The 23,397-nt window shown below is 42.7% G+C and overlaps 1 protein-coding gene across 1 annotated transcript in view; it reads right to left on the minus strand.

Moving 5' to 3' along the window:
* The window catches only part of PREP (prolyl endopeptidase), a 247,088-nt gene that overhangs the window by 95,317 nt on the left and 128,374 nt on the right, over window positions 1–23,397 (minus strand). The window contains exon 9 of the mRNA XM_082252271.1: window positions 15,281–15,478. Within this exon, the coding sequence (XP_082108397.1) occupies window positions 15,281–15,478 (198 nt within the window). The remainder of the gene's footprint in view (window positions 1–15,280; window positions 15,479–23,397) is intronic.

Below are 23,397 nucleotides of genomic sequence, written 5' to 3' on the forward strand. Positions count from 1 at the left end.
CTGACATTTTTGACACTTTTGGGGTTACCAGTGACATTACTGCAGTAATCAGTGCTATACATATGCACTGTTACTGCAAAAATTACACTGGCAGGGAAGGAGTTAACTTTATTGCAGAGGGAGGGGTTAAGTGTGTCCTAGGGGCGTGATTCTAACTGTATAGGGACATGGCTATTGGTGTAAAAACAAAGATCAACGGTCCTACATAGTAGAACCGTCTGATCTTCATTTTTACACCAGAGAGTATGACGGGCGGCTTGTTTACATAAGCCGCTCCGCCTTTCTCCCTTGACCGGAGCGATCGTAGTGTGACCGGCGGACATCGAGTCCGCCGGTCACACGCACTGACTGGTCTGTGAACGAGCCGCGACGGGCGTGCGCCTCGGCGGGCGCGCGCCCGCCCGCAATTGGCTCTTAAGTCAGTGACAGGCGAGTGACGTATCCATACGTCACTCTGCCTGGCCGGGGCTGACCGCCGCAGTATATTGTCATGCGGCGGTCGGCAACCGGTTAAAAATACCATAAAATACATTTTTAAAAATATACCAAATAAAAAGAAAGCTAAAATTTGGGCTTTCAAACCTCTGATGACTCTCCCAAAACAAAAAAATATTTTCTCCAAATCCCTTAACCACATTAAGACCACCTGCCGCAGATTTACTGCGGCAGGCCGCCTCTCCTGTGCGAACTGACGTAGCCCTACACCGGTCGCGCGCGTGGTGATGGGGGGCGAGCGTGCACTGCCGGCGATGCACTCTCACCCCTACTAGGCAGCGGGGTTACCGATGCACAGGGCCGGCGGTTGTAAACACAGCTGACCGTTCTTCTCTCTGAAATGATCACAGAGCGCCTGTGATCCTTCTATATGGGATCACTGGTCTCTATAATCATTTCACAAGTACATCCCCCCCCCCTCGTAGAAAAAAAAAGACTCCCCTAGGCTCACGCTTAATCCTTTGATCACCCCTAGGTTAACCCCTTCTCTGCCAATGTCATTATTACAGTAACAGTGCATATTTTTAGCACTGATTACTGTAGTAAGGTCACTGTTCCCCCCAAAAGTGTCAAAAATGTCAGTTAGGGGTCCGATCTGTCCGCTGCAATGTCGCAGTCCTGCTAAAAATCGCAGATTGCCGCCATTACTAGAAAAAAAATAAATGAAATTGACAAATATATTTCCCCTAGTTTGTAGATGCAATAACTTTTGCGCAAGCCAATCAAAATACGCTTATTGCGGGTTTTTTTTACCAAAAATTTGTAGCCTAATACAAATTGGCCTAAAAGGATGAAAAACTTTTATTTATTTATTCGTTTTGGGAACGTTATATAGCAGAAATGAATAAATAGTTTTTTTTTTTCCAGAAATGTCGCTTTTTTTTGTTTATAGTGCAAAAAATAAAAAAATAAAAAAAATGGCAGGAGGTGATCAGATACCACCAAAAGAAAGCTCTATTTGTGGGGAAAAAAGGACATCAATTTTTAATTTTGGTACAGCATCGCACGACTTCACAATTTTCTGTTAAAATAACGCAGTGCCTAATCGCAAAAAAATGGCCTGGTCATCAAGGGGGCAAATGCTTTCCGGTCCAGAACTGGTTAAAAACCCTTGTAAACCTCTGACATGAAAAAAATGGGATTTTTGACTTACCATAAAATCCATTTCGCTGCGTTCAATAACAGACACAGCTCCTTAGGACTCTTGACCATTGGGTTATGCTGCCCTGTACAGGAGTCGGACACTAGGCAGAAAAATAACTTGACTGCGCCTATGGGCAGTCCCAGGAGGTATACTCCCCCTCTCTGCTATAGGTACTCAAATTTGTTACAAACAGTGTCAGAAGTATAATAACTCCACAGAGGGGTGGGTGCTGTGTCTATCAATGAACGCAGTGAAATAGATTTTACGAAAAGTCTAAAATCTAATTTTCGGTTTCGCTCATTGACGCACACAGCTCCTTAAGGATTCTTGACCATTGGGACATCCCAAAGCAGTGTCAAACATGAGGGGTGGTAAAAGCAAAGACTTCCCAATGGCTAAACATTAGCCAACCAGGTAACAGGAGCTCAACAAAAACAACTGGAGCCCACTAGAACAATACACCCCAAAGAGAGAACAGGCCTGGCTAAACAACAGCCTGCAAAAACGGCCAAAAGGAAGCATCCGCAGATGCCAACACATCCACTTTATAGAATTTTGTGAAAGTGTGCACTGATGACCAAGTGGCTGACTTGCAAACCTGCATCAATGACGGAAGGCCCAAGAAGCACTAAGTGCCTGAGTAGATTGCCCCTTACAGGGAAAGGAGCAACCTGACCCTTGATTGAAAAGGCCTGAGTCACCGTCTGTTTGAACCATCTTGAAAAGATCGCAGAAGAAGCGGACAGTCCTTTTCTTGGCCCATCCGTGAGCACAAATAGTGAGTCTGACTTCCGAAAAGCCTCTTTAACCTCCAGGTACACCCGAATCGCCTGGACAACATCCAGGGCATGCAGCTCAATTTACTTAGGATGCTTAGACCTGTGACACAGGGAAGGAAATAAGTCTTCATTCAAATGGAAATCAGAGACTACTTTTGGAAGGAACGATGTACATGGGGCGAAGAACCACTTTTGTGGACCACAAAGTAAGGGGTACGACAGGATAATGCCTCCAATTCCGACACCCTGTGAGCAGAGGTGATAGCCACCAAAAAGGTTACCTTCTGGGACAGCAGAAGCAGGGGAATCTCCCGAATATTTTCAAAGGGAGGCTTCTGGAGAACTGAAAGCACCAAGTTCAGATCCCAGGGCAGTAGAGACCGCACAGGTGGAGTTCAATTTTGAACCCCTTGAATAAAGGTACGGTGGAGGGTGGATGCAGGGCTAGATGACCCGCAGGGACCACTAGAATACAGGGGGCCTAATGGGAAGGAGAGGAACCCAGGGGTCCAACTGTCCCAGGGAGGGGCTTGCCTCCACCCCAAAACCCTCCAGGGGGAGAGGGTGGACAGCTTGCTCACCATACCGGGAACCAGGAGGACACCGCTCCAGACAGAACCTCCTCGCCATCGAAATGGGGGGCTGTCCGCCAAGAGGAACGCTGCAACGCAGGCCCAGACCTCGTTGTATGCCACCTTGCGAGGCGTTTAACTTGCAGGCCAGCCCCTGTCAAGCCCTGGCTATGTCACGGCTGACGTAGCGAGGAGCTGTGGTCTGCGTGCGTTCGCTGGCCAGACTGGGGTGACCACTGGATCTAGTTTATCCAGCCCGTCTCCCAGTCCGGCACTTGATTGTAGATCTCAGAGAAAAAAAAAAACGGGAATAAAGAAAAAAGTCATTCAAAAAGGAAAATGATTGCCAGGACCAAAGATCCCAGCTAGGTCCTTACTCCTGACTCTACAGAAAAACTGAGCACCTATAGTAGAGAGGGGGAGTATACCTCCTGGGACTGCCCATAGGCATAGTGAAGTTATTTTTGTGCCTAATGTCCTACTGCTGTAGGATTATGACTCAATGGTCAAGAATCCTAAGAAGCAGTGTCCGTCAATGAACAAAACAGAAATTAACAAAAAGCATATCCATCCTTTTATAGTGTGTACCTGCCTCAATCCAAAGTACTGAGTTTAATTTCTATCTACAGTCTTACTGCTCTGCTATTTCTGTCATTTCAGTCAGGCTGTGCCAAGTCCAAGGGATTAAGGGGAACAGGGGAAAGGAGCTCTAGCACACAGCATGTAATTGACAGCCTCTGCTGTGCATGTTTCCCTATAAGACTGTGTAGAGGAGGGTGTCTCTTCCCACCACTCAGGTCTCAGGTTACCCTCTTACAGCTCTTCTCTCTGAAATGTACAGTATGCGACATCATATCCCTCTCCCCTGGTGTGTAAGTTCTATATTTTAAACAGATGTAGAGAAGAGATTTTGCAGATAAACAGGTACAACTTATATAGGAGGATTTATTTTATTTCCATGTATCACCTAAGGCTTGTCACTTGGTTGTGGGCAGATCCTGAACAGATTGTCGCGATCTTTCCCCAGCCTGGACTGGATCCGTGTTGTCAGCAGGCTTCAGCCCACTGTCTGCTGAAAACAGGTCATAGGAGTGCAGAACTAACTGCACTCCAGTGACCCATAGGAGAATTACAGCCAAACGAGCTTTCATTGTACTTCTCTGACTTATTTGGGGGAATGAGGGCTATTAAGCAAGCACCTACAGGTGTCTGGTCGCTAGCATAGTTTATCTTTGGATTGCCCAGGGACCCCCACAACCTAGGCATTTTATTATCAAATTGTGACAGACCCAACCGGACAGGGGCTTTTGGAGGGGACTGCAGGGTGGCCTCTTGCCTACTGACTATGGGCCCTGACTTTTGAGGGAGCACTACTCTTTGGGAGACGTGTGCCTGGGGGACACTTGGAGTGGTATTGCTGGGGATTCGGGTCCATGTCTCCCTGAAACACACAGATTGGGGGGCCCTCGTGCCCAAACTAGCAATGACTGCTTTAAACTGTGAGACTCAGAGCAGATGTTAATATAATCAGGACAAACCAACCTATTTCTGGGGTCTCATGCTAAAATCTGTTTAAAGTGTTATGTGTGTTTTTGCCCCATTGTGTGCCTCCTAAGTGTGAAGTCCCGCTGTTAATTGAGTCACCTATTGTTTCTGCCTGTCTGCTCATCTCTTGGTGATGTGAATAATATTATGTCGACTTAACTTGTCATTTAACTATTGTGAAATGTTTATGTGTTTATATTTATGATAATGTGTACTTTGTATTTCATCCAGGGTTGTGGGCTTGGTGCCGAACGGTCTGGGCACATAGGCTTTTTTAAGTGATTAGTTGTTCAATTAGCTTAAGGTTTATGTTGTTCCCAAGCTATGCTAATTATATTCCCGTTTACAGTTTGCATTGTATACGATAATATAATCAGGCTTCCCTGATCTTGTGTGCTATATATTCTGTGTGATTTTTCAATAAAGAGTTCCAGTTTGCACCTAAGCTAATGTTTGTCTAGATCTTGGGTGTAATATTTAGCTATAATATCTAGTTCCTGGTTCCAAACTGGAGAAAGCTGTATACGGACGGAAGGACCCAAGTTAGTTGCTGGACATTCTGTCATACAAATATCAACACATTTTCCTGCTCAATAAATTACTCCCCTTCTCTCGCCCCTGCACCTACCTATTACCTTTTGAGGCCAACCATTGCATTTGTATCCACCAAGAAGTTTTAAGGGCAAGAGAAGACAGACCAGTCATTGGACAGGAAACTGAGTGATTGATAAAGGGTGCTGGATTCTTGGGGATCACCTAAAACTCTAAAAGGTAAACTGCACAGATGAACAGGCACTGGGAGGTCCTGCGTTATGAACCCAAAGCTATAACACTAGGTACTGCGAATCCACGTGTTCACTTTAAGCTTCTTCAGGTTCACTTTATGCTTGTTGTGTTATGCAGCTTAAAAGGGGTTGTAAAGTCAGAAGGTTTTTTTTTTTTTATCCCAATTCATTCTATGCATTAAGATTAAGATAAAAAAACCTTCTGTTCATAGGAGCCCCCCTTAGCCCCCCCTAATGCTTACCTGAGCCCCCTCCTCTGTTATTTAATGTATGCTACTTTCTAAATATAGACTACTGCTACTAATAGATTTTCAGCTTTGAAACCAAAACAAGTGTTTTTCAACATTTAATTATTTAAAATCTATGTCTGCAAAGAATGATAAAAAAAAAAAAAAAAAATGTGCAACCATTTCACAGGAATAACAATCCCAAAACAATGGTGTTTGGTAAAATAGTTAAATAATACTAATATGCTTAGATGCAGTTGAATTACATCAGCAATAAAATCTGTACACATTGTTGAAGTAAGAATGTTTGAAGTTATTTTTTTTTTGTCCACCAAAGAACAAAGTGAAATGTAGAAATCTTTAATAATGTTCTTGCTCTTGTAATGTGAACATCTAAGCTCCTGTCTAGTATCAATGGGTGATCTTCCAGGCTGAAAGAATGTCACATCTACTGTGTCCAAATCAGGAAAAGAATTCTCTTGCACACTGTGCTAAATCTTTTGATTACTAACACATAGAAAAGACACAGAAGTCATTCCGCTGTGTATTCCCGAAATGTTATTGACAACATGCCCAGTCATTGCAGAACTCTCAACAAATATGCATTTCACTAAGCCTGAACATGCATCTCTAAATGGCTTTTTGAATTGCTTTACAATATTGCAAGCATATTTAGGCTTTGGATTAATGTGAAGACACAATACATCTACATATTGGTCTAGAACTGTATTTACAGATAATTGTCCCCATGTTTGTTCCCTCCTGAAGAAAAAACATTTAACAGAAGTATGGCCAACATTTTTTTTTCTATACTTTTTTAGATCATGAGTGTAGATTTATTTTTGTTCTCCAGTGACCCTGAATTAGCTGATGCATGCTACTGCTCACTAACAGTTGCCAGAGCAGAACTGCGCCAAGTATGAGAAGGATCCTGCCAATATTGTTGGGATGCACATGGTAGCCTGACTGACAGCTGGCTCTGCCTGTCAGGGCACAGCTAAGGGCAAAAGCGAGTCACACTTGACCCCTTTGCAGCTTGGAGCTCCAGTGAGTGCTCCTGTCACTGCTCTCCACTTTGAGGGCTGACTGATTAATGATGAGGTGACCTATCATAGACCAGCATGCAACAGCTGCAGTGTCATACATTTGCTGCAGCATGGAGGGGAGTATGTAGGTTTATTTTTTTAGCAACTCCAAAAATTTCTAAGCATCGTCGGCTGTCTGTTATTTAAAAATACACAAATTTAATAATGTAAATGGTTAGTTTTGTGAAGTGTACTATACAAGAAAAGTAAAAAGATATTGTTTTCTTTATATTAAAAATCCAGGTTTAGACTTTTTCATCAGGCCTGGATGCTAAAGTGCCTCGGCAGGTATATTTCTAAATGCTCCCCAAAATTTCAAAGCATAAATCTTCTTTTTCTGGAACGGTAGGAAACTAAAAGTGAAGGTCTAAAAATAATTGTATTTTTGTACTTACTGTAAAATCAATTTCTCTGAGTTAATCGACGGACACAGCGCTCCATAAATCATAACTAGTGGATTATATAGCTTCCTCCAGGAGTAGGACTAGGCAGAACAAAAAAATACCTGGCTACGTCCATGGGCTGTCCTTAGAATGTATAAAACCCCCCTCTCTGCTCTAGGTAATCAGTTTAGTAGCAAGCAGTATTAGAAGTATCAGAACTCCATAGAGGGGTGGGTGCTGTGTCCGCCGATGACCTCAGGGAAATAGATTTTACGGTAAGTACAAAAATCCCATTTTCTCTTTCGTTCATCAACGGACACAGCGCTCTATAAATCATAACTAGTGGGACATCCAAAAGCAATGCCAAAAGGAAAATGAGGGGTGGGAAAAAAAACCCAAGGCTAAACATAAGAGCTCCCAACCAGGACACAGGAGCCTTAACCGGGTCACAGAAGCCCCATCTGAAAAATAAAGGTTTAAAAGAAAAACCACCTCTCAAGAGGGAACAGCAGCCTGCAAAACTTTGCAGCCAAAAGAAACACCCGGGGATGACAAATTATAGAATTTATAGAATTTTGTGAAGGTATGCACGGACGATCAAGTGGCCGATAGCAAACTTGTGATATTGAAGCCTGATAACGGAAGTCCCAAGGGGGTGACAGGGAAAGATGGAACCTGACCTTTAATGGAATAGGCCTGAGTCACCGTCTGTCTGATCCATCTGAAGATGGTAGCCGAAGAAGCCACCAGCCCTTTTCTTGGTCCATCCATAACCACAAAAAGCGAGTCTGACCTCCGTAAAGATTCAGTAGCTGCCAGATACACCCAAATTGCATGAACCACATCCAAGGTATGCAAAGCAAATTCCTTGGGAAGAGCCGACTTGGGACACAAGATAGGCAGCACAATGTCCTCATTCATATGAAAGTCAGAGACAACTTTGGGCAGGAATGATGGACAGGGATGAAGACCACTTTATCCCTATGGACCTCTAAACAGGGACTGTGACAGGATAATGCCACCAATTCCGATACCCTGTGGGTCGAGGTAATAGCCACCAAGAATTTCACCTTCTGGGATAACGTAGGTAAGATAATCTCCCAAATATTCTCAAATGGAGGTTTCTGGAGAACCGAAAAACACTAAATTTAAATTCCATGGCGGAAAAAGAGAATATACAGGTGGAGCCAATGTCGAACCCCCTGAAAGAAGGTACAAACTAAAGAATGCATGGCTAGGGGGTCAATGAAAGAAGACTGCCAAGGCAGACACCTGGCCCTTGATGGTACTCAAGGCCAACTTGTGATCAACGCCCTGTTAAGGTTAAGATCAGAGTCACAGAAAAGGATCGAGGATGAGCGCCAATCGACTCACACCAGGAAATGTACGCTTTCCACGTATGATGGTATATCTTGCTGGAAGAAGACTTCCTCGCCTTCACCATAGTAGGGATCACTGATCCAGACAGACCTCTATCCCTCAGTACCTGGCTTTCAATATCTAAGCCATTAAAACCAGTGACTGTAAAGCAGGATGGTAGATCAGCCCTTGGGACAACTGGTCTTCTCTGAGAGGAAGCCCCCAAGGGACATTTACGGCCACCAGGATGATTGGAAGATCCTCGCAGTTTATTCCTCACAGGAACTGCGTTGGAAGCCTTCGCCGAGGATAACACTGGCCTTACCGTAGCCCCAAGATGCTTGCAGCACCTGTCAAGAGGACCCTGTGACCTCGTCACGAACTTCGGTATCCTTCTGTGGAGTCGAACCTGCTAAAAGGAGCTGCATGTAAGACTGTGCAAACAGAACTGTCTTTAAGGTGGACACCACCAGACACAGAATCTGTATGCAGCCGTTGAATCGCGGTCTGTGGTCTCCGAAGTTTGTGAAAAAGAGGGACCACCCTGGTCAGAAATAGAATCAGACCTAGGTAAATCAATTCCCTGGACAGGGATAGGGGGGAGCTTAGGTAGTTCAGACATCACCTGAACCTTTGCAGGAATTAAATCCGCGCAAGAAGACTCAGGAACTAAAAAACCTGAAAAGGACAAGCTTTGTCTCCTTTTCTGGGTACCCCCAAAAGAAACATTTCTCCTTGACGCTCACTAAAGTCCACGGGGTCGGAAACCAGCGAAGATGTCCCCCCACCCCAATAAGAGGTGAAGGCAGACCTTTTACGCTGAAGGAGTCTTTGTCTGCTGGTCCAGTGAAGCGAACTCTAAGCTTACCAGACCAAGGTTGCATGGAACCTCCCGGGGGGAAATTTAAAAGATCTATTTCCCTTATTCTCCGTCCCAGAAGCACAAAATAATTTTCTATGAGCTGGGAAGATGGCCCCGTCTGCGGTTTCCTTTCCTTGACTGTGGCAGGAAGGTACTCTTCCCCCCCCCCCATGCAAACCCTTAACCACTTAAGCCCCGAGGATTTGGCTGCTCAAAGACCAGGCCCTATTTTGCTATTTGGCACTGCGTGACTTTAACGGACAATTGCGCGGTCGTGCGACGCTGTACCCAAATGAAATTGACATCCTTTTTTTCCCACAGAGCTTTCTTTTGGTGGTATTCCATCACCTGTGTGATTTTTATTTTTGCGCTATAAAACAAAAAAAGAGCGACAATTTTGAAATAAATAACAATATTTTTCACATTTTTTTATATGAAATTCTCAAAAAAAAAAGTAAAAATCAAAATTTTTTTTGCATTTTAGGCCAATTTGTTTTCTGCTACATATTTTTGGAAAAAAAAAAATCGCAATAAGCGTATTTTGATTGGTTTGCGCAAAAGTTATTGCGTTTACTAACTACGGTAAAGATTTATGTAATTTTTTATTGTTTTTTTTTTAACTAGTAATGGTGGCGATCTGCGATTTTTTTTGTGGGACTGCGACATTGAGGCGGACAGATCGGACCCCTGATTGACATTTTTGACACTTTTGGGGGTACCAGTGACATTACTACAGTAATCAGTGCTATAAATGTGCACTGTTACTGTATAAATGACACTGGCAGGAAAGGGGTTAACTTTATTGGTGATCAAGGGGTTAAGTGTGTCCCTAGGGGCGTGATTCTAACTTTTAGGGGGCATGGCTAGTGAAGTAATCACAGAGACATACGATCCTACATAGCAGGATCGCATAGCCTCTGTCATTACTTCAGGGAGAATGACAGATGGCTGTGTTTACTTCAGCCGTCTGTCTTTCTCCCTCTCCTATGGGAGATCGCGAGTGGCCGGCGGACATTCAGCCCAGTTTTACCTGTGTGCATTGCCCTTTCTTTTCTAAAATGATCATGCTTAGAGCTAGTGCTAACAGGTTTTGTTCATGACAGATGGTTTTACATTCCCATATACGTTTATAGCAGGTTAGAAGCTGCTCAACTGCAAGTCATAGGCACCAGTCAAAGAATTCTGAATGAGATCAGATGTTTCTCAAACCAATGTCAATCTCTCTCTCCCTCTTAAACCCTCACTCAGTTACCACCAGTATGGCAAAGCATTGTCACCCTTCTTAATCCTGCCATTGTAAGACTGCGACTGTACATGTCGATGCACACAGTGCCAACACATACAGCAACTATCATCCTTAAAAACTCTGCTCTACAGTTGTTTCCATATGCGCCACCCTGTACTGTAGAAAACTGTGCCAGCCAATGTTTGCACACCCTTAGCCCAGTCCTGTACTGCTTGACTGACAGTGACATCAAAAGGAAGTGATGCTCTGCTGTCTCTTTCTCCTCCAACAGAAGATAAGAGTGAATTCTACTATAACAGCAAAAAAGGAGCATTTAAAGCTACAATACCTACATATTTTTCTTTAGGTTTGGTTTTACATCTGCTTTAAAGTAATTATAAAGCCTAAACATTTCTTACCCGAATGCATTCCTTGCATTAAGGTAAAAAATGTTTATGCGGCAGTATCCCCCCTCACCCCCTCTTATTTACCAAAGCCCTAATTCGATCTAGCACTGTTTCCATCTGCAGTTCTTCTCTACCTGGTCTCACAGGCTTTACTGAGGCATTGGGAGCCATTGTCTTCAACTGCTGTCAATCAAAGCCAGTGATGAAGGAGCAAGGGCCAGGCCGAGTCCTTGGGAGTCAACCCACATGAGGGTCTCCATAGGAAGCCTCTTTCTATGGGGCACCCAATAGAGGGGAGGAGATCGGAGTCTTAGTGGGGCACCAGAAAAGGAGGTTCGGGGTTGCTCAGTGCAAAAAGTAAGGTATATTACAATCACTTTCAGCTCCAAAGGATTTTTTTTCAGCTATGGACATATTAATTAGGCAATTACTTATAATACAGAACATATACAGTGCCTTGCGAAAGTATTCGGCCCCCTTGAACTTTGACCTTTTGCCACATTTCAGGCTTCAAACAAAGATATAAAACTGTAATTTTTTGTGAAGAATCAACAAGTGGGACACAATCATGAAGTGGAACGAAATTTATTGGATATTTCAAACTTTGTTAAATAAAAAACTGAAAAATTGGGCATGCAAAATTATTCAGCTCCTTTACTTTCAGTGCAGCAAACTCTCTCCAGAAGTTCAGTGAGGATCTCTGAATGATCCAATGTTGACCTAAATGACTAATGATGATAAATAGAATCAACCTCTGTGTAATCAAGTCTCCGTATAAATGCACCTGCACTGTGATAGTCTCAGAGGTCCGTTTAAAACGCAGAGAGCATCATGAAGAACAAGGAACACACCAGGCAGGTCCGAGATACTGTTGTGGAGAAGTTTAAAGCCGGATTTGGATACAAAATGATTTCCCAAGCTTTAAACATCCCAAGGAGCACTGTGCAAGCGATAATATTGAAATGGAGGGGGGAATCAGACCACTGCAAATCTACTAAGACCTGGCCGTCTCTCTAAACTTTCAGCTCATACAAGGAGAAGACTGATCAGAGATGCAGCCAAGAGGCCCATGATCACTCTAGATGAACTGCAGAGAACTACAGCTGAAGTGGGAGACTCTGTCCATAGGAGAACAATCAGTCGTATACTGCACAAATCTGGCCTTTATGGAAGAGTGGCAAGAAGAAAGCCATTTCTTAAAGATATCCATAAAAAGTGTCATTTAAAGTTTGCCACAAGCCACCTGGGAGACATACCAAACATGTGGAAGAAGGTGCTCTGGTCAGATGAAATCAAAATCGAACTTTTTGGCAACAATGCAAAACGTTATGTTTGGTGTAAAAGCAACACAGCTCATCACCCTGAACACACCATCCCCTCTGTCAAACATGGTGGTGGCAGCATCATGGTTTGGGCCTGCCTTTCTTCAGCAGGGACAGGAAAGCTGGTTAAAATTGATGGGAAGATGGATGGAGCCTAATACAGGACCATTCTGGAAGAAAACCTGATGGAGTCTGCAAAAAACCTGAGACTGGGACGGAGATTTGTCTTCCAACAAGACAATGATCCAAAACATAAAGCAAAATCTACAATGGAATGGTTCACAAATAAACATATCCAGGTGTTAGAATGGCCAAGTCAAAGTCCAGACCTGAATCCAATTGAGAATCTGTGGAAAGAACTGAAAACTGCTGTTCACAAACGCTCTCCATCCAACCTCACTGAGCTCGAGCTGTTTTGCAAGGAGAAATGGGCAAAAATTTCAGTCTCTCGATTTGCAAAACTGATAGAGACATACCCCAAGCGACTTACAGCTGTAATCGCAGCAAAAGGTGGCGCTACAAAGTTTTAACTTAAGGGGGCTGAATAATTTTACACGCCCAATTTTTCAGTTTTTTATTTGTTAAAAAAGTTTGAAATATCCAATAAATTTCGTTCCACTTCATGATTGTGTCCCACTTGTTGATTCTTCACAAAAAATTACAGTTTTTTATATCTTTATGTTTGAAGCCTGAAATGTGGCAAAAGGTCGAAAAGTTCAAGGGGGCCTTTCGCAAGGCACTGTATGTATAATGAAATTTATGGGACAAACAATGCATTATTTTGTAACATAATCCAAGAATTCATTTTTTTTTTACATTTTGGATAGTTTGGGTAGGGGGAGGTGGGTTTAAAATCGCTGTCATTTTATTTGCCATCTGTGCCTCATTAGGGAGATTTCCTTTCACTTCCTGTCTTATAGACTAAACAGTAAACGAAAGGGGATCTTTCCCACTAAAGGGAAACCCCTTTTAGACAGTTGTCACGGGAACAGAAACAAGTATCCCCACTGGAAGAGTTTTCCTCTTTTTCTGTTCTGGTGACAACTAGAAACTTTGAATTAACGTTCAGTTTTATTCCGGGGGACAATATTCATAAGGGTGATTATCGAGTGTGCATTTCCCTAATGAGGACCCAGACAGCAATAACAAGACTGAGAAAGACCTCTAGCCACTCCAGATTAAAAAAAAAAAATGTTTTGTGATTAGTTTTATTTTAAAGTAAAAAAAGAAGCCATTTTTTTCCGCCAACCCGACCAGTAATATGATTAAAACTAATAGAGATGCTATAAAGTACTAACTTATTCTTAATTTTTCTCATTTATCAGGGCACTAAGATTATGTTTCTAGTTCAAAGCATGCCAAAGGAAGTATTTTAAAGCCTGATTTACAAAAAGTTATCAGTACAAATTCAAAAAAGTAATTCTAATAAATCAGAAGTACTGTTGTTACCTGAACGCTAACTTTGATGACTTTAGCATACGGCTAAACCGTAGTTGCTACTCAATGGAGCCCACTTATGCAGGTACTTCGACATTTCTTCTATCCTCCCAAAAATCTGATGTTGACAGGTGATAGTGATGTGAAATGTGATGGTGATGTGTAGGCCATGCTGATGAGATGCTTATATAAAACTTTCAATTGCATATACAGTGCCTTAAAAACATTCATACCTCTTGAAATTTTCCAAATTTTGTTAAGTTACAACCAAAAACATAAATGTATTTTATTGCGATTTTATGTGATAGACCAACACAAACTGTAGTGGAAGGAAAATTATACATTTTTTTTTTCTTCAAGTTTTCTTCTAAGATTGCCCTGTATTTGGCTCCATCCATCTTCCCATTAACTCTGACCAGCTTTCCCGTCCCTGCTGAAGAAAAGCATCCCCACATCATGATGCTGCCACCACCATGTTTCACAGTTGAAATAGTGTGTTCAAGGTGATGTGCAGTGTTAGTTTTCCACCACACATAGTGTTTTGCTTTTAGGCCAAAAAGTTAAAATTTGGTCTTATCTGACCAGAGCACCTTCTTCCACATGTGTCCCCCACATGGAACTTCTTATGGCTGTCTTTCAACAATGGCTTTCTTCTTGCCAGTCTTCCATAAATTCCAGATTTGTGGAGTGCACGACTAATTGTTGTCCTGCGGACAGATTTTCCTACCTGAGCAGTGGATCTCTAGGCTGCTTCTCTGATAAATGCTCTCCTTGCCTGGTCTGTCTTTTTAGATGAACGGCCATGTCTTGGTAGGTTTGCAGTTGTACCATACTTTTTCCATTTTAGGATGATGGATTGAACAGTGCTCCGTGAGATGTTCAAAGCTTGGTATATTTTTTTATAACCTAACCCTGCTTTAAACTTTTCCACAACTTTATCCCTGACCTGTCTGGTATGTTCCTTGGTTTTCATTATGCTGTTCACTAAAGTTCTCTAACAAACCTCTGAGGGCTTTACAGAACAGCTGTATTTATACTGAAATTAAATTACACACAGGTGCTATTTACTACTTAGGTGACTTCTGAAGCCAGTTAGTTCCACTAGATTTGTTGGGGGTATCGGAGTAACGGGGGCCGAGTACAAATGCATGCCACACTTTTCAGATATTTGTAAGACATTTTGAAAAATATTTATCATTTTCTTTCTACTTCACAATTACATGCCACGTAGGTTGGTCTACTGTTGACCATAAAATTCCAATAAAATACATTTACAATTTTGGTTGCAACATGACAAAACATAGAACATTTAAAGGGGTATGAATACTTTTTCCAGGCACTGTAACACTACTACATCTCTGATATGCATCACTCAGCCTTACAACTGTATGTGAAAAGATTACATAGGAAAAAGTGGCTTTCCCTAAACCCAGTGATACTGCTCCCAAACTGGACTGTATCAGTAACAGGTCTGGAACCTCACAGAAGAGACTAAAGACAAACTGGGAAGCTGTACGTTGTCTCTGCCCTTATGCCTTTTAGTGACAGGCTGGTTTTTAGATACTAAAACTGATAATTGGTTGGTTAAAATAAGTCACATTTTTTTTTTTATAAGACAATTTTATGTAGTAACAAAAATGAGAGCATACCCACCTGGTGATAGAAATGAGGTGAACTGGTAAAAAATCTCAGAGTCCTTCTTCCGACCACTGTATCCTACAATGCTGCCAACATCCAAAGGTAAAGTCTTAAGATGGCGGCCAGTGGCAAGATCATGTAGCTGCAAGACATTCTTCACATCGTGGAGGTAGCACAGAACAAGGAACTTAGAATGAACACAGGCCACCCATTCTGGAATAAAAGAACAGAATATGAATTTACAACTAGGTCTAAAAATAAAGCCAAAATTAAGTGTTTTCCTACAACTGAGAACCAAGCAATTGTACACAACCACTCAATAAGCTTTTTAGTTGACAGTGATTGTATCCAACAGAATGTGCCATTCTACCTTGCAATATAATCTATCATATATATATATAGTAGGTGAGGTTGAATAAAGACAATAGTCCATCTAGTTCAACCTGTGTAGGTATGTGTGTCTGTAATCATCTCCCATACCCCTGAATGTTCTGATCCTTGAGATGTAAGTCTAAGAGTCTTTTGAAAGCCACCATACTACCCGCAGAAACCACCTCTTGTGGTAGAGAATTCCACAATCTTGTTGCCCTAACAGTAAAGAACCCCCCACGTTGCCTGAGGTTAAAACGCTTCTCCTCTAATCGCATTGTATGCCCTCGAGTCCTCATGCAATCCCTTCGAATGAACAGCTTTTTTTCTAAGCTGGGATCCCCATTAAGATATTTATAAATTGCTATCATGTCCCCCCTCAGACGTCTCTTCTCCAGGGAGAATAAATCGAGTGATTGTAGACGCTCTTCATAGTCAAGGTCCTCCAATCCCCTAATTAGTTTAGTTGCCCTTCTCTGGACTCTCTCCAGCTCCAACACATCCCTCCTGAGGACTGGCGACCAGAACTGGACGGAATACTCCAGATGCGGTCGGACCAGAGTTTTATAAAGTGGAAGGATTATAGTCTTATCTCTGGAATGCATCCCTTTCTTTATGCATGCTAATATTCTGTTGGCTTTGGAAGCTGCCGCTTGACATTGCATGCTGTTTCCTAATCTATCATCAACCAAGACTCCCAGATCCTTCTCCATTTTTGATTCCCCCAAGGGCTCCCCTCCTAACGTGTATTGTGTTTTTATGTTTTTAGTCCCCAAGTGCAAAACCTTACACTTCTCCACGTTAAACCTCATTTGCCATGTCGTTGCCCACTCTGTTATTTTGTCCAGGTCATTCTGTAGGATATCTGCTTCATGTTGTGAAGTTATTGCCCTGCCCAATTTTGTGTCATCTGCAAAAACTGATATCGAACTACTGATCCCGACCTCAATGTTGTTTATGAATAAATTGAACAAGGTTGGTCCCAAGACTGAGCCTTGGGGGACCCCGCTTACCACCTCAGACCAGTCTGAGTATGCGCTGTTTATTACTACCCTTTGGACACGCCTTTTTAGCCAGTTCCGTATCCAAGAGCAAACCCTGCTATCGATACCTGCAGACCTTATTTTATAAATTAAGCGCTTGTGGGGAACTGTATCAAACGCCTTAGCGAAATCCAAGTACACCACATCCACTGGTCTCCCCCTATCTAGCTCACAGCTCACCTCCTCGTAGAATGTTAGGAGATTGGTTTGACAAGAACGCCCATTTGTAAACCCGTGCTGATTACTGCTGATGATGTTGTTGTCCTTAGCAAACTCTACGATATAGTCCCTTATCATCCCCTCCAGAAGTTTACATACTACCGATGTCAAACTGACAGGCCTATAATTTCCCGGGATATGCCTCTGGCCCTTTTTGAATATTGGAATCACGCTAGCTTTCTTCAAATCCCCTGGTACATCTCCTGTCCTAATACTGTCAGCAAAGATCAGGAACAGTGGTCTCGATATAACTTTACTGAGTTCCTGGAGTACTCTCGGATGTATGCCATCCGGTCCTGGTGATTTGTTTGTGTTAAGTTTATCCAGCCTTTCCCTGATTTCCCCCTCTGTTAGCCATGGTGGCAAGTCCTGTTTATTACTACTAACCATACAGTCATGGTCAGTGTACCCCTCCTTTTCCTGTGTAAAGACTGACGAGAAAAAAGCATTCAGCACGGTTGCTTTTTCAGTGTCCTCTGTAACCATCCTCCCATCATTGTTAATTATGTGTGCAATATGCTCTGCCTTAGTTTTTTTGCTGTTGATATATTTAAAGAATTTCTTTGGGTTTTTTTTACTATCCTCTGCTATTTGTCTCTCAAAGTTGATTTTAGCCATCTTGATTTCTTGTTTACTTTTCTTATTTGCCTCCTTGTATTGCTCGAAAGCCGATACTGTGCCCTCTGATTTATACTTCTTGAAGGCCAATTTTTTCCCCCTAATAAGTTTTTTGACTCTACAGTTTAGCCAGCCAGGTTTGGCTTTGTCTCTTCTAAATTTATTTCCCATAGGAATGCACTGCAAGATGCCTTTGCCAAATATGGTCCTAAAGCATTCCCATTTTTCCTCTGTGCTGAGCACGTGCACTCAACTTCTTTGGTCGACCATAGCGAGGCCTGTTCTGAGTGGAACCTGTCCTGTTAAACCACTGTATGGTCTTGGCCACTGGGCTACAGCCCAGTTTCAGGGTCTTGGCAATCCTCTTATAGCCAAAGCCATCTTTATGTAGAGCAACAATTCTTTTTTTCAGATCCTCAGGGAGCTCTTTGACATGAGGTGCCATGTTGAACTTCAAGTGACCAGAGAGAATGAGAGCAATAATACCAAATTTACCACACCTGCTCCTCGTTCACACCTGAGACCTTGTAACACTAATGGGTCACATGACACCGGGGAGGGAAAATGGCTAATTGGGCCCAATTTGGACATTTACACTTAGCGGTGTACTCACATTTGTTGCAAGCGGTTTAGACATTAATGGCTGTGTGTTGAGTTATTTTAAGGGGACAACAAATTTACACTGTTATACAAGCTGTACGCTCACTACTTTACATTGTCATTTCTTCAGTGTTGTCATATAAAAAGACATAATAAAATATTTACAAAAATGTGAGGGGTGTACTCACTTTTGTGAGATACTGTAGCTATGGCTATCTGTAGCATCTCTCTTCTTCCTTATACTTCTATCATATTTAGCAGATAACAAATATCCTTTTGCAATCTAGTGAAAGATGCTGCCTTGTGTAACCCTTTAAAAGAAAATTATCCAGCTGCTACTGAACCCTCAAGTGTATTATGCTGCACAGAGCTACACCACAAATATGAAAGAACTCTGGTCTAATTAAAAAGCAAGGTGGTTTTAAAGAGCAGCTGTTTAAGTCTCTAAAAATAACCAGTTTAGGGTTTCACCTACTTTCCTCGCAATGGGAGAGCAGTTAACATAAAGTCCAATAACTAATAACCTCAGTAATTACACATCTGATGTGTCCGTGTTTACCCACTCCTTTAATACTAGCTGGGGGTGACCCTATTGCATTATGGGAAATATTTTATTTCTGGTTCAGACCTATATAGTTATGCCATGTTAAACACTAAAGTCCTGTTCACACCTGAGAGATTTTCTGCTTGTAGCTCGAATATGCTCAACAAGCCAAATTTTATTAATTTCAATTGCCCCTGTTCACATCATAGCATTCTGTCACCTAAAGAAAACGTCTGTTGCTCAAAGAATTACATAGGCTTATTTTTGACAGATTTGACCCTATAGACTTCATTGAGAAAGGCTTGAAAATTTGCGACATAAGCATTTTACAAGCATTTTGTTGCATGTTTTCTGCTCAAAACAGCAGCTCCCCACCTCACCTCCCCCTAGTGCCTTTTTATCAGCTTAACAAAAAACGCCTGAAGCTGTAAAACGCTTGCAACACACTTCTTAAAACGCTTAAAAACTCTCAAATAAAATTGCCTGAAAGTCACTCTGCTCAGGTATAAATGCAGCTTTACCCAAGTCATCTATCAATCCAGCATTGTGCAAAGCTTCAGTTCGTCTCTTCCCTTTCCCTGCTCTCACAGACTTGACTGAGAGCAACAGGAGCCATTGGCTCTTGCTGCTGTCAATCAAATCATATGAGAGAGCGAGGGGCAGGGTGGAACTGCGCTGTGTCTATAGATGCACATAGTCTGGCTCGGGAGCGAGCCCGCACATCTACCCCACTACCAAGCAACTTGGAAGGGGGGGCAGACACAGAAGAGGAGTTGATAACGCTGATGGGGATTCCATAAAAGGAGGTTCCAAGCAGCTGTGTGCAAACCTACTGCACAAAGCAGTAGCAGCAGGTAAGTAGAACATGTTTGTCAAGAAACAAAGTTTCCTGCGAGCAACCTACCTGTCTAAGATTTTTAAAATGCCGCAGACACTTCACTTCTCATAAAAGTGCAAAGAGCCAATAAATATAATAATAGTGTTGCGCAAATAAAAATCTATCAAGATGTGTAAAAAATATATAGTAAAATATGTAAGTGTGTGTAAATCACAACTCTCAAGCAAAAGATCCTGATTCTATAAATATAAAACACTGTATCATAGATGAAATCCAATGCTAAGAAGTAAAAAATTGTGCAAAGTGCAATTCATAAATGAATTTGAAACTGTACCATTAATATAGTCCAATACTAATGAGAAAAAAGTGCAAGGTGCAAAATACAAGTGAATATTGCAATAAATCCCAGTGCTAAAATCATATGTATGTCAATCCATGCAATATATAAAAATACAATTAATAATGAGTTATATCAGTGGTAAAATGTACATATAAGTCCATGCAGCATATAAAAATCAAGTGTCCAAAAAAAGTCTTTAGTGAAAATCAGTGCAAACGGATCTTCTATAAGTGCTCAAGCCACCGGACTGTGGCAGTGTTCCCAAACAAAGTGAGTGACCGGGGTGTCACAGCTCAATCCTAATCGTGCACCCCCTTGTGATAGAACATGTTTGTCATTTTAATTAAAACATAACAACCTTTACAAACACTTTAAGGAAGAAAAGTGGTCACTTAATAAATAAATACTCACACCCCTCTATGGGGATATCTTACATTTTTTACTCACAAATGGATTCCAATTTATCAAAATGTATAGCAGAGAACTTTACAAAGAAATACAAAAAAGTTTCCCAGCACACTTTGCCAGATTTTTGTTGCACAGATTTTAAAATTCATATGGAAGCCACACTGCCACGTAAAGGTATCTCTGTAAAGCCCACACAAACAGTAACACTCGCCTCAGGTAAGGACACTCAGCCCTATATGCGATCCACAGACAGAGGTGCTCATCCAACTCACCTCTGAGATCCAGACAGAAGAATTTTGTTTTATTTTCTCAATTTTCCTTTGTCAATTGTTTTGTTTTTACTTGTGTGGTTTTTATGAGCATCTTTATTTTTGTCTCTTTTGTTCTTTGTTTTTTTGCGTCTGTTAGTAGTTTTTACTTTCTGCGGTACACACACTGAGGACATGTAGGGGTTAAACAGCTGACATATCTGTTTTGTATCATGTGTGGCTGTAGGTATTTAGCTTTTGATCTGGTCAGCTTCTCTTTGTAATCAATAAGCGCTGCTGTGCGTGAAACACGTCTACCTTCCTACCTGGTAGTGATCCAGTGCTGTGATATTTGACACTTCAATAAAATATTCGCGTTTCCAGGGGAGTGTGCGGCCATTTCATTTCTGTTGTCCTCAGGATGTGTTGGAACTGGAGAGAGTCCAGAGAAGGGCAACAAAAATAATTAGTGGAATGGAGGACATCAGCTATGAGGAAAGACTCCAGGCACTGAGCTTATTCTCTCTGGAGAAGAGACGATTGAGGGGGGATATGATATCAATGTACAAATACTGTACTGGTGAGGACACTAGCATAAGGAACAAACTTTTCAGAAAAAGGGAATACAATAAGACATGGGGCCACTCACCAAAACTAGAGGAAAAATGGTTTAACCTAAAAATACGTAGGGGGTTCTTTACTGTCAGAGTAGTAAGGATGTGGAATTCTCTTCCACAAGCAGTGGTATCAGCAGGGAGCATCGATAGCTTCAAAAACTATTAGATGGGCACCTTAAACACCACAACATAAAAGGGGTATACAATGTAAGTTTAACATCAAATCACACACATCATTGGTTGAACTGGATGGACTGATGTCTTTTTTCAACCTCACAATCTATGTAACTATCTCTGTATAGCGTGGTTCATACAATTTTTTGAGTTCCCAACTATGGGGTATATTTAGCAATGCACAAATTTAGAGAAGGTTACCAGGAGTTGGCTCCCTCCTCCCTAAAGTTAAAGCCATATACCAAAATCCCAGCACAGCTTAGGCAGCTGAATAGCCATAGGTGTGTGCAGACTACTGTATTAGGGTGTGCACCCCAAAGCTCAAACAAACATGCCTTTTTCTGCAGAATCAGCTGCATTGGACAGTGAATGAACGGGATAGTGTTCTGTGCAGAGCAGCTTCCTGTTCATTCACAAACTGAAGCATCAGTTGTAAACGAACACAGTTAAGTGTTTTAATTTAACAAAGGAAGGGGCCATTAAATTACAAGTTTACCAGCCCCTTCCCCCACTCTCAATTCTGAAACCTCCGCTGCAGGAGCCAGGGGAGTGGAGGGAAGCCAGCAGCACTGCAGAGGGGTGGGGACACGGGGGAAAGCCCAGAAAATAGGGGGAATCTGCACCACACACAGTGATTAGTGTGTGCCCTGGCACACCCCTGCGCACACCTATGTGAATACCCTTAGTCTTTACCTGCCATTGAGCTGTGCTCGCCTTCTTGTGTGTGGCCTTACCAGCCTGCTCTCTGTTTGTGCATTGATATTTATGTTCCACATTTTGGAACTCAGATAGTTTAGCATTAGGGACCACAGAGGTGCCTTGATACGGAAATGTGGCCTGACACGTAGTTGCAAACGTATGGGACTAAAACCTATTTTTTTTTACCCAAGTAGCTAAAACGGTTTAGTAAGATTCCTTTTTATTTTTATTTATTTATTTCTAGTTGGTAGAATAAAAGCATGTTGGGGAACTTAACAGGTCTGTCCACCTATAGAAGCATTTCAAAGGTCTCAGCTTGCTCATTAATGTCATATTACCAAGAATGCAGCACTCAAACAACCATTATTTGCAGCAAGTAGAATGACAGGAAAAGGGTAGGCATTTCTATATGCCTCCTTTTCCTCATGGGAGAAGTGGCGGGAAGGTTAAAACTGGTGCTGTCTTGTTAGGTTTAGGCGGGCTCTTTCCTGGGCCTTTTCCTCAGGGAAGAAAGCGGGATGAGTAGCCTGAGGTAGCGGGATAGTCACGTGTATATGCAGGTGACTGAGCTGCACCTGCAGTGGCACGTGGAGTTCTGTGGAGAATTTGGGCGGGAATTTGGGCTATAAAAAAAGCGTTCCGTCCAGTGGGGCTCATTCGCCTCAGAAGGCAGCAAGCTGTGGGGTTCTAGAGGCTTTGCCTGACTGAGCAAACAGCGCCTTCTGAGGTAAGAATGAGCCTCCTGTGCCAATTGATTGAAAGAGCTGGGGAAGACGGTGGAGAGGAGTGGGTGCGGAGGTGTCTGAACTTACCAAGGACATCGTGTCAAGAGGCTCCGGTGGGAGCTACACTGGTCATTGAAGAGGCAGAAGTCTCCAGAGCCATCTGTTCGCCGTTGGAAGAGCGAATGCAGGAGCCGCAGGAAGAAGATCCAGGTCGGAGCGGAGGAAGCAGCATCACCTCCGGTGGACGGGCGAAGCAGAAAAGGATGCCGGTTAGGCGTCATTCGCCGTTGGCGGTGAGGTCAGTTCCGGTGAAAGGCGTTGGGTGCATCCCATCGCGCTGGCGTGAAGTTTCAAGAAGCCCGGCGGGAAGAAAAAGCAGTAATGGAAGAAGGGGGAAGATCAGCGGAGCAACAGAGGATGTCTCCGGGAGCAAAGGAGCAAGCGGCAGGGCAACAGGGATCCCGTCAGGAAGAAGACGAGCGGTGTGCAGGACGAGCAATCCCGGAAGTGGGTGCAGCCGGCCCATCCGGTGAACCTCAGCATTTGGAACAGGGTGAGTTAACCACTTGCCGACTGCCTAATGACGATTTACGTCGGCAGTCAGCCCCACAGGCAAAGCGACGTAGGTCTACGTCGCTAGCCTGTGAGGCTCTAGGGAGCGAGCGAGCGCCGCTGGAGGCGCGCTCCCGC

The sequence above is a fragment of the Pelophylax lessonae genome (genome assembly GCF_965119305.1).
Source record: "Pelophylax lessonae genome assembly, chromosome: 3".
NCBI classification, from domain to species: Eukaryota; Metazoa; Chordata; class Amphibia; order Anura; family Ranidae; genus Pelophylax; species Pelophylax lessonae.